The sequence below is a fragment of the Anolis carolinensis genome, chromosome 2 (assembly GCF_035594765.1).
Source record: "Anolis carolinensis isolate JA03-04 chromosome 2, rAnoCar3.1.pri, whole genome shotgun sequence".
NCBI classification, from domain to species: domain Eukaryota; kingdom Metazoa; phylum Chordata; class Lepidosauria; order Squamata; family Dactyloidae; genus Anolis; species Anolis carolinensis.
Window position 1 is genome coordinate 66,843,274 of NC_085842.1, and position 12,501 is coordinate 66,855,774.

General features: G+C 35.2%; 1 protein-coding gene across 44 annotated transcripts in view; it reads right to left on the reverse strand.

Moving 5' to 3' along the window:
- slmap (sarcolemma associated protein) overlaps positions 1-12,501 on the reverse strand; it is a 106,502-nt gene that overhangs the window by 52,983 nt on the left and 41,018 nt on the right. For 23 of the 44 annotated variants that reach the window (XM_062969854.1, XM_016991626.2, XM_016991625.2 and 20 more), the window contains exons 3-6: positions 7,097-7,250; positions 5,306-5,378; positions 4,858-4,894; positions 1,121-1,183 (exon numbers count right to left, since the gene is read on the reverse strand). In XM_062969854.1, coding sequence (XP_062825924.1) covers positions 1,121-1,183; positions 4,858-4,894; positions 5,306-5,378; positions 7,097-7,250 — 327 coding nt within the window. The remainder of the gene's footprint in view (positions 1-1,120; positions 1,184-4,857; positions 4,895-5,305; positions 5,379-7,096; positions 7,251-12,501) is intronic. The other 21 variants (XM_016991630.2, XM_062969849.1, XM_003217716.4 and 18 more) reach the window with 1 other exon arrangement.

Genomic DNA, 12,501 nt, shown 5'->3' on the forward strand with positions numbered 1-12,501 from the left:
TGTTTCAGCAGATTACTCTTTTGGCTCCATCTAAGAGCTCCAGTCTCACCAAAGCCTGCTGGCTTATTCTTTCCCCCTTTTGCTTTTCATCCACCTTTCTTCAGTGCATTACACACTTTAAAAGCTTTGCATCTTGGAATCGGAAGGTATCATATAGCTAATTCACACCCACTGATGTAAATGATCAAAACATATGTTCTGTTTATTATGAATGTATTTTATTTTGTTTATTGTGGAATTTTGGGCTTGGCCCCATGTTAGCCACCCCGAGTCCCTGCGGGGAGATGGAAGCGGGGTATGAAAATAAAGTTATTATTATTATATCACTGATCTTTGCAGATCACATTTCTTGATAAGATGTTGGGGAAGCAGAAAAGATGCAGTGATTCAAATGTGCCCAGAGACACATTAAACATTTCTGATTAAGAATTCTTCATTCTTAATTCACTGTTGGTTTTTGCAGCAGCCACACATGCTGGTGAGGGTGGGAGGAGTAGAAGAAAAAATTGAACAGGTTTTAAGCTGAAACCTCATTCTTTAGGCCAGTTTTTCCCATTCAACAACAACAAGAAAAAACTAACTTGAAGGAAGGCAACATTAAAATGAGAAATGGAACACTTGACAATACCAAGAACAAACTGAGTGACTTGAGGCCAATGATAACAACCCCATCAATGCAATATTCTATAAATCTGATGGTCTGTACTCAAAGGTAGCATTTTAAATGGGTTAATTCATTTTAGCATAACTAATTAAACTACTTTAATTAGTTTGTTGCATTGAAGAAAATGGAACAATTTCTAATATTCAAAATATTACATTAATTTTCAAACTAAATGTTATAAGGTTTGCTAATCACAACTAGAATTTGGGGGAAAAAACAAGTGTCACATGTGCTTCACTATTACCTATTTCTCCTTTCAGGATTTGCTTGGCTGGGGGGGGGGGGGGGGTCCTCAAATTCTCAACACATTCAACTGCACATGTTGAGGAAAGCTTATCTATGCAAAATGAGTTTACCCACCTTCAATCTTGATTTTTACATATTCCAAACCAAAACTTTTGATTTATCATAAAAAAGACAACCAAGTCAATTTACAGAGAATGAAGCACAAATTACCTGTAGATACTGAGAAAGCTGAAACAGTTCCTGAGAGTACATACTGGGAGTGTTAGCAGCAACCTGAAGAAATGGAAAGCCACCATGTTTATTGATTTTGTGTCAGATTTTCAAAGGTTTCTTTAGCGGTCGTATTACTTTAAACTAATAAAATGAACTGCATTAGCAAGATTTTCCTTGGTATTTTTGTTATAGATACCATTTCTCTTAATCCGTCTAAAGAATTCCCCAGAACCTATCAAACTAAGGACACGTTACTACTTATTCACACTGATTTGTAATCATAATTAATACATGTACAAATAAGACTTGATAAAATATCAACATCAATAAACTTCTAAGAAAAAATATAATATGTATACATATTTGTGTACCCTTATTTTGGGCTAAGGTCAAAAAGAGCCATCATGTATTCGGCTGACTATCCCAAACCTGTAAACTATTTAAAATGAAAATGGGCCTTTTGTTTTTTTATATACTTTTTTAATACATCCGCTCAGACATGTTTAACTTTAATAATAGTAAGGGAAGCCACTGGAAAACAGTTACTGACTCAAATACGTATATAATATTATGGCCTTTCTACATTTCAGTCTTCTTCCATATATGGAGGAAATCAACCTAGTAAAATTTTCGTCCTCTCGTGGAGTACTTTTATACAATATTAGTCATTGTTTTGGAATGTTTAATGTGCAAAAAACACACTCACACAGCCAATTACGAAAGTACACATGAAAATACCTGTATGTAAAAAACCAAGTTTAAAATTAATTAGTCTTCATATGTAGGTTATCTGTGGACTCACAATTCCTCCTGGATTAGCAGGAAGAGCTGCTCCTCTCAATACGATTGAATCCTGGCTACAATGTTTTATTACCCATGCCAGGGGTTGTCCATGTTTTATTTAGTAATGAAAGAACCTTTAAACTTTATTTTAACAAATTTTGTATCTGTGATTTGCTTAAATACATTTGTGTGAAAGAGAAATAGGAATTTATACAACACTACCTTAGTTCAAATGAGCAATTTGAAACAATCAAAATGTATTTCAGATTAGTTTGCCAATAAAGGGAGAGGAAAGCAACATGTTATTTGTCCATCTAAAATATCCAGTGTGTTTTTTTATATGTCAGGCACATTTATTTTAAATATGAATTATGTCATCTTGGACAGAAGGGTGGTTCCTCAACTGTGCTGAGAAACCTCGAGGACTCCTGTTACAAATTCCCCATAAAATGCTTACAACTAATTTGACCCTTAATGACACCACAGAGGAATACTATAGAGGAGACCAAAACACCATTTGGTCTTGTTGTTTGATATCTGTTTCAGTTATTATATATAATAACTTTATTCTTATACCCCGCCCCATCTCCCCGAAGGGACTCGGGGCGGCTTACATGGGGCCATGCCCGGACATAACAATATAAAAGCAAACAATGCAATAAAACAAATCAATCAACAATAAAAACAACAATATTGATAAAAACAGTCATAAAAAATCAGCATACAAAATGGATATTAAAAACATGAGTTGAATTCACGGATCTGGGCCAAAGTGCAAAATATGTCAAGGTCATCAAGGAGGGGTAGTTACCCAGCTGATGTAGTCGTTAAAGTGCTGAGTGTAATACTAAGGAGGCATACCTATAGGTCTATGCTTGGTGGGCAAATAGGTCGAACGTACCAGTTGACATGGTCTGAAGTTGCAGACAAAGTGCCTGAAGGATTTGGCTGACAATTTTGTGCTGGCTATCTTTGCCCGTCTTGCCTAACGGTATATTTAGCCCAGAGGAATGATTAGGCGAATTCTAGAAGTGATTAATGTCTCATTAATGAGGAAAAATGAAGCAGAATGTGCTGAAGAATATGACTGTGTGATCACTACTGCATCCATTTCATTGTAATGTGTTGTCGAAGGCTTTCATGGCTGGGATCACAGGGTTGTTGTATGTTTTCCAGGCTATTTGGCCATGTTCCAGAAGTATTCTCTCCTGACATTTCACCCACATCTATGGCAGGCATCCACATTTTAGGTTCAAATCTGGATTTGGTTATGAAATTGTCTTTGCTGGCCTCATGTACAACTTCTACATACAAAAGAGAAATCCAGGGACTTCACAAGGTTGGTTCCCTTTGACTTCTCAGTGGCATTGAACACTGTATATTGCAAAACTGACTTTATTTGGAGGATAAAGTGATTTTGCTTGTACCCACAATAGCATTTCTGCTATAGGATTTCCACTTGATCTGATGGCATATATGTTGTGATGTCCCACAGGATTCATATTTATATGAAGATGCAAAGTAGTGTCATCTGAGGATCTGGAATGAAGTTCAGCCAGTTCTCTGATGATGCCCCACTGTTTCTCTTTGACATCAAAGTCAACAGTAGTAATGACCAGATTCAACAACATGCTGAATGAAGGTACAACTATTTAGGGATGCAAACATGTCTGGCCATAGCAATCCATGCTCAAGTAAACTCCTAGATGGATTACTGCAATACTTTGTGCATCAACCTTCTCTGGAAGATTATTTAAAAAATACCCCACAGAAGGAATTTGTGTAACATGATTTTAACCGATACAAACAGATACTGCCTTTAAAACTGATCCAGAAGGGTACTGCAACTGATAGTATTAAAAGTCACTGAAAGCTCAAGGAGAATTAACAGAGTTGTATTTTACCTTGTCTCCTTACTGATGAAGGTCATCCATTGGAGTGACCCAAACTGATTGTATCTCAGACTAGAAAGATTCTAAATATCTTTTTTTGAACATGAATCTAGAAGCGAGTTTCTATTATTGAGAAATTTACCAAAAAGTATTTGCAACAGTTACAGTTAATCATAAATCACAAAACCAAGAGCTTTTTCAAAAATAGGCATATTATAATCATATTTATTGTTGGAAACATCAATTATTTATTTATTTAATGCATTTATAACCCGCCCTTCTCACCCCAAAGGGGACTCAGAGCAGCTTACAAATTAAATTTACATACAATATTATATAATTAGCATAGCACAATACTGGCATTAAATTACTATATTGTATTATATTGATATATTGTAATATTATTAGTAATATTACATGTAATATATAATATATAATTAATATTATATTGTATTATTAGTATTATATTGTATTACAATATAACATTATCAATATTATCAATCCCTTACACAAATGTTTACTCCAAGTCAATCAGATCCAACTCTAAATCCATCTCATCAAACCACTCAACTTGCTCAGACTAGCCAAGACATTCAACGCCCAAAGATGGAACATGGCAAATTGTTCTGAATATGGCATTCAAAGGATCATAAATCAAACACATATCATATCTCATTACAAAGGGGATGCCAAAGCTGCCACAGGGAAAGCCCTCTTATCATGGGGATTGCACTTGAAGTAGAAGCTCAGTTGCAGATCTTAAGGCAAGCTGGTATATGAAGAGAGATACTGTCAAGTATCTAATATCAAGTCATAGATTAAATAACACTGGCCACATTTCCTGGGTAAACATTTTATTTATTCAGTTTGCTGTATCCCTTTCTTTCATACTAGAGTACCCACAATCAGGACTTCTACAATTTCAAAAGGGATGGCAAAAAAGCACGTGGGTTATAAAGAAATATACTCATGAATCAATTAGTATGATATTTGAACTACCTGCCTCATTTCTGTTTTGACTTCCATTTGACAGAAGTAAATAAATGTTCTAAGACTTACCTTGTCAACAGGGCTTGGTAATGGAGCATGGATGACACTGCAGAACAAAAACATCATTGTTTAAATAGAGCCCTTCTGCCATTTATTAACTGCTTCAATTGCAGCAAGTCTCAGTTTCTGAAACAATCTGCTTCATAAGTGTTTGCAATCATTGCAACTGATTATATTCAATGTGTTCTAATATTTTTTAAATAAATACTTCAGGAAAAGAATAATTACTTTTGCTATAAAATAATGTCTTCTAATAGCCTCAAAGGTATTCAGCATTTCGTATTATAAATTAACATTCATTCTGTTGTCGAATGGGCTATACAGTTGGAGAGAGCCATGGTACTGCTTTATTAAAGCTCTGACATAATTTTAAAAAAGACTGTCATCAGTGCGCAGAAAATCTGTTATATCTAAAACTTGTTGGACATTAAAATAACAGTTTTGACGCTACACTTACTCTGATCGTAGCCTAGCTTCCATACCATCTGGGAGAAATAGTTTTATTGTGGACACAATGCATCCATGGGTGACTGGGAAAAAAAAAGTAATAATGTAAGTTCTATGTAATAGGTTAGTGAGAATTTATTAATTAAAATAAAAGTTAGTTTAACCATTTAGCGTAACTTTAGTAATGCTGTCTTATAAAGATAAAGACAACATAATAAAAATAATAGCAGCAACAACAACAACATAGATGCACAAGTGAAAGCAAGAAAGAAATATTTTTCTTTAATTTTTTCCAACTAATTTGATAACATAGAAGCAGCTGATTCAGAAAGACTTAAGTCCTATACCACCTCCCACCTTTTATTGTAGTTCCCATTCTGAATTGTTCAGACAATATGCATGAAACTTCTTTCAGAAAACTGTTTATGACTAGGCAAAAAAACAAATATTAGATAAATGTTTTTATTTGAGATCATACAGCAAATCATTTTCAAAATGCAATAATGACAGGTAGATAAAAAATTAAAATCAACCTGATTGGAAAAGATTAGAAAAATAAATCAAGAAAAAATAAGAAACACTACAAAAATCTATTACAGACATGTTTCAATTAATTTGACCAAAATAAATGTTGTCAAAATTATACAATACATTTATGAGTTTGACTTTTTTGTGGATATTAGGAATCTGTTGATCCTCCAGTTTGACTGTAGACTGAGAAATTCCTTGGGAGGTGGTCGCATAATTTGCGTTTTTTCCACTTTCATGGGGATCTTACATCTTAGCGAGTGTGGGGAGGTTGACTGTAAATCTTAACAATGAAAAGCTTATTGCAAGAATGTTATTCAAATTTGGCTTGCTATTATGACTTACACTTAAGTATCAAACACCTATGGGTATGTGCAATTCTATTTTCCATATTGCTTTTGGCATTCCCCATTCCACCAACAAAACAGCCCTTGAGTAGCAAACCAAAATGTTACTTGTTGTGGGGTTATTTCAAAAGAAGATAAACTAACACATTTCTTGTGCCCATGCAAAAAGAGTACGCGTGCACAGTATCTTCTCGGAATATACTTGGAAAAATAGCACCAGTGAGAAATGAAATGGGATGTACTCCTACATGTACACCAAATTTATGTCCCTAAAAGCAAATCCAAAATACATGATGGGAGGGACACTAATGCATTTTCAATTACCATAAAAAGTATACATTCCTCTAATTGCCAACACTGCATATTTTATAATGTTCTGTAATATTTGGTCACACACTTAGAGTAATTATGTAATGAAAAATGCCTATCAGACTGTCCAACTAGTAGACAAGCATACAGAAAAGGAACAACAGCAAAACCAATAAACTTATTTATTTGTTTGTATTTATATTATTTGTATGTCCCTGCTAATATACCAGTGCTAAGTAATAATCAAAACAATACCAGGCAATAAAGGCAGTGCAACCTACATACAATGTTAAATATAAGTTGGCATCTGTGTGCATCCTTGGTTTTCTAATCAGCACTTGCATGGTGTAAATAGATGTTTAGTAGCAATAATTTTAATTCTGTGCATCACATTCTAGTCAATAATCAATTTGAAAGAAACTGGTACCTAGAGTTTAGGAACTACTCAGGTATTCTTATATATGCATGACTGACTGGACAAACAGAAAGTAGGACAAACCAAACAGAAGATAGGTTTTTAAAAGTCAAGCTAAGTTTTGCTTTTTTCATCCCCAGCTTACTTTGAAGCTTAAAATTTAAATTTAAATTAAAAAATAGAAGGGAAAAATGATCCATACCCTTACCTTTCCGCGTGTTCTCCGTCACATCTACGCCAAATTGGATTATATCACCAGACAAAATTTCACATGGTGGACTCTCTTCAGATCCTCTGCTCAGTCGCTGACTGTTTATAAAGGTACCGTTACTACTCTTAGTATCTTGAAGATAGAACTGTAAAGAAGACATACAAAGTCTGTAAATCATATGCAAAGAAAATGTAAAGCCAAATTTAGGATTAAAATGATAGACAATCATAAACATGCAACTCAAAATAGCACATGAATTGATGGATGAATAAACAGATGGATAAATAGATATAGCAGTCAATATGGAACATCACTTTAATTGCCATGGCTCAGTACTATGGAATCATAAAAGTTCTACTTTGATGAAACACCCATGATTCTATAGTATTGAGCCACAATAGTTAAAGCAATGTCAAACTGAAATTAATTCCATGGTGTGGATGCAGCTATGGCATAGTGGTTTAAATCTTAGATTAGAACTTTGGGAGACCAGGGTTCAAATAGCTGCTCAGCCTTGGAAACCCATCAGATGACCTCAAGCATACCACACTCCCTTGGCCGCAGAAAAAAGCAATGGCAAATGCTCTCTAATGAAACCTTACAACAAAGTTGCTTTAGGGCTGCCATACACACACAATTTCACTGCACAGTCAAATAACTTCTATCTTTATTGTTCTCTGTGACCATCACTATGAAGGGAAAAGCATCCAACAAGATTAATTAAAATCAATGGCCAAGAAAAGGAATACAACAGATTAAACTTAAAAGTAGGGAAAGGTGTTCACTTATACAAATGCTTATTGAATAGTGCATGCAGCTGCACAAAATCCAAATCATCAACAATTATATCATTATGAATTCTTATGTTTATTTAAAAGGAACTTCCTAAAGGAGCTCTTTAAGTCCAAACTCATTTCTGTATCTGTTACTGGGATTTATTCTATCCTATTTTGCTGTTTAGATCCTTAAATTTTCTATCAAAATCTTCTTTTCATTTTCTCCTTTATCTCCTTTAAGTGTGGGGGCGTTTTTTAATTATCCTAACAACTTTCACCTCTAATTTCTTTCCAAGAGCATGTGAATTTAAAGTACATGTTATTTTGAGGAAAACACTTATTCTCTTCACTTTATTTTACTACTGCGTGAAGTCAGGTCCCTATTTCCCTTCACCTCAAGAGACTGCTAATTAGGAAAGTGGGATTACATAAGAATGGAAAGATAGGATTTGTCAAGGTCATCAAGAATAGACGAATAGGGGGCAAAAACGTTAATGTAGAGATTTAAAACATATATAACACTAATTGGTGGCCCAGAAGAGAAAAGAAACTGTATGCAGGTAAATGAGTAGGTTGCAGCAGGATGGATTACTCAAATTGTCTTTTCTGGTCATGAAATAAACTTAGCAGGCTGCAGAAGGATGAAAGCCCCTTCATTCTCAACCCAGCAGAAAAATTCAACACTCTGTTCTTCTTCTAGAAACTGTCAGTAGGCTAATTACAATTTTCCTTATATGGCAGTAACATCTGGAGGCTCATTTATAAGACCAGTCTAAGGAAGAACATCTGAGAGAAGGGGGGGGGGGGGGTCTGCAGAATTCTAGGCAGGAATGCAAAATATAGATGCCACACTTTATCTGCATATCAAATACACATATTTTTGTTGCTTAATTGACATGTACAACTGTGCTACCTGAAATGCTTAAAAAATATAAAATGCATGTGCCTCCAAAGCACTTGTTCACTAATGGCAACCCCATACATTTCATAGGGTTTTTTTTAAGGCAATGAATATTCAAAGGTGATTCAGCCAGTTCCTTCCTCTGAAATACAGTGCACAGTACCTGGCATCAGTGTAAATTTGAGAATATATGCTAAACTAAAGTAAAAGCAGCAAACTGCCATACCATGTGCTACCTAAGTCCACAGATTTTAGCTTTTGTAATCTGAAAAATAGGGATGGAAACTATCAATATTGCATTTAATAAATCTAAATTTATTTGGGCTAAAATAGTCACATGCAGTGACAATGAAAGTACTAGACTAGCTGCATGTTTTAATAGAAAATTGACAATGAAACATTGAGCCCTTCAACAGTGGTATTATTATATGGCACAATACTTATAGGTAGCAGATATATGGTTTAGGTATACCTTGGTTAACAAAACCTTTAACAAAGAAGCACCTTTCTTTCTTTCTTTTTTTAAAAAAAGTGTTTTATACTGACTGAGACTCAGCCCATATCGCTTCTCAGGCTTTGTTTAGCAGCACGATCATTGGGAAAATGATGAAGGAGGGTGGGAAAACACTATTGCTGCCTATTGCAGCAGAAGTTTTGAAATAAACATTGCGCTTGGAAAGAATGGGATTCTGCTCTCTCTGATTTTACTGTGGATGTGTATGCATGCCTAATAATAATAAATAATATAATAATATAATAATAACTTTATTTTTATACCCCGCCCCATCTCCCCAGTGGGGACTCGGAGCGGCTTACATGGGGACCGAGCCCGAGACATACAGCAATAGAACGATAAAACAATTATTCCAACAGTAAAACATCAATATCAATAAAACATCATAAAAATCAACATACAGCATAAAATGTTAAAAACAGGAGACTAAAACAAGGATCTGGGCCAAAGTCTACAACAGACAAGGTAAGCAGCATCTGTTTTCAGAATCCCCTAGCACCCATGAACAAAAAAACAGACAAAAGGGGAAAGTAGATAAGCCTGCCTAACCAGCTATCATCAACATGTTAAGTAATATCTATAATTTTGGCCATCAAAATCTTAAGAAAAGCTGAGAAAATTGTTCCTGGATACATTTTCAATAATCTTTCAAATAGCATAGCCAGCATTCCACATTCACTGGGGTTAGAGGCACAGTACCCCACCAAAAGTTTTTAAATAATGAATTAAAATGCTATTTTTGACATCATCTTCTTCATTCACTCAGTCGTTTCCGACTCTTCGTGACCTCATGAACCAGTCCACGCCGGAGCTCCCTGTCGGCTGTCGGCCGTCGCCACCCCCAGTTCCTTCAAGATCAAGCCAGTCACTTCAAGGATACCATCCATCCATCTCGCCCTTGGTCGGCCTCTCTTCCTTTTTTCTTCCATTTTCCCCAGTATCATGATCTTTTCCAAGCTTTCCTATCTTCTCATGATGTGGCCAAAATACTTCAGCTTTGCCTCTAATATCCTTCCCTAGAGTAAGCAGCCAGGCATTATTTCCTGGAGGATGGACTGGTTGAATCTTCTTGCAGTCCAAGGCACTCTCAGGATTTTCCTCCAGCACCAAAGTTCGAAAGCATCTATCTTCCTTCGCCCAGTCTTCCTTATGGTCCAGCTCTCGCAACCATAGGTACTATGGGGAATACCATTGCTTTAACTATGCGGGCCTTCGTTGACAGTGTATTTTTGACATAGGAGAACACATTTCTAGGAATCTTTATGTCGTCTACTGAAACTCAATGGTCACACCCTTCGAATCTCTAGGTCCTCCAGGACAGATCTATGATTTACGTCTGGTGGAAGTTGACCATACAAGTGAACCTAGAAACCTGGAGTACCTAGAAATTTGTAGATAGACCATATTAATCACATTTGCAAAAGTCACAATTACAAATGTGGAGAGCCAACTGCATTTAGAAGGTTGAAAATGGTTTTGTTTGCATATTCAATACTTATCTGGTTGTTTCATTTCACAAGTCTCTCTCTCTCTCTTTTATACTGCATAAAAAGTGTGCTGAAACATCAACTGCTCTTATTTTTTACAGTATAGACACATATTCTTTCCATGATATTTCTGCCTTTGTATCAAATTTTCCATTAAAAAGGTAATGCCCAGGAACACATCTACTTAAATAACAGAGGTATATCTGATATATCTCAGGTGTGAAACCTCTTCCCTCTTGTATTCTCATCACATTTTTTCACCCATGATCCTCAAAGTTACCAACTAAAAATTGTATGGTATAGGGGGATGCTCTGAATCCCTCTCACGCTTACGGATTTGCATGTTTCACAACACAGGTGAGCAAAACGCATACACCCAGCAGCCTTTATATAGCATTCTAAAGTATGCTCAATTCAAATTATAGAAAATCAGAGAAAAAGGACAAGATTGTTTGATGATTTCACCAGGGATAAGAGAAAGGCTTTAGATACTTCCATGGGCTTAGTAGGTTCATTTCTAACCTGGCAAGAATGAAAGGTATTGTATTAATATATTGAAAGGGTGGGAAAGTTCTTAAAAACCTTTATAACAAGAACTCTTATTAGTTCTGCGCCTCAATTAGGATTGTAAAAATTACAGTTATTACAAATGCTTGAATAAAAAATACTGAACACTTTTAAATAACCTTCAAAAATCTGGGTGGAGGAATATAATTTTTTTGAAAGAAATGGAAAACTTGTAACACAAAGCACTTCATTAACCAAGTGAAGCAACCATATCACTTAAAAGTTATGGAATGGAATAACACTTATTTACCTACATTTAAGGCACCTAAATAAACTAACAGTACTTAGAAATGAAATGGCTTCAGCACTATATCAACATAACAAAAGGACACTGTTCTTTAAAAAAGATTACTAGTTTAGATTTCTAAAGCATTTGCATGGTTTTTGTGTGCAGTGTAATTACGTTCCTGGGAGTCTTTCAAGCATTACTATAAATTGGCAAACAACCACTTAAAAACAACATGTTCAAATGCCACTACAATTCCTCTTCCTTACTGTACTCATACATACTGTTGCTTCTTTTTCAGTACTGCGGATCTTGTTACTGTGTCTTACACCTACTCACTTCTAAAGGTTTTCAGTAATGCTAAATTAGTTGTGTTGTCACATATGAGCCAGGAAACACAGATAATATAAACATATACCCAGAAGTAGCATCAAGTGAACAAGCAGGAAATCGTAACATTTGTAAAATATGCTTTTTTCATTATAAAAGAGTAAAACATCTTAGTAGAGCAGCTCAATGGTTTATAAATCATTCTTATATTTGATTACATCATTGGGCTATGGGCTCATTTATAATACCAAAACGAACAGTTTATATAATAAGGTTTTTTAAATAGTCATACACATAGGTTCCATTCAATTATGCCCAGACATTTTGCAGTATGTTTTAATTGTAGCAAAGATTATAATTCACGTAATATTCTCACCCTGGGGTGGGAATCTTTGAAAGCGAAAAGGCCAAACTCAATGTCAGAGAGTTTCTTCGAGTATGCATTCCAGTCATGGGTGGAACCAAAGCACAATGGTACACCCAAAAATACCAATGTATTTTAATTTGAAACCCTTACTAAATCAAAAGAGAGGGATTTCAACCTTTCAGAATGTCAGGGGACCACCAAAGGGCTTCATGGGAAGGAGGCAAAGGT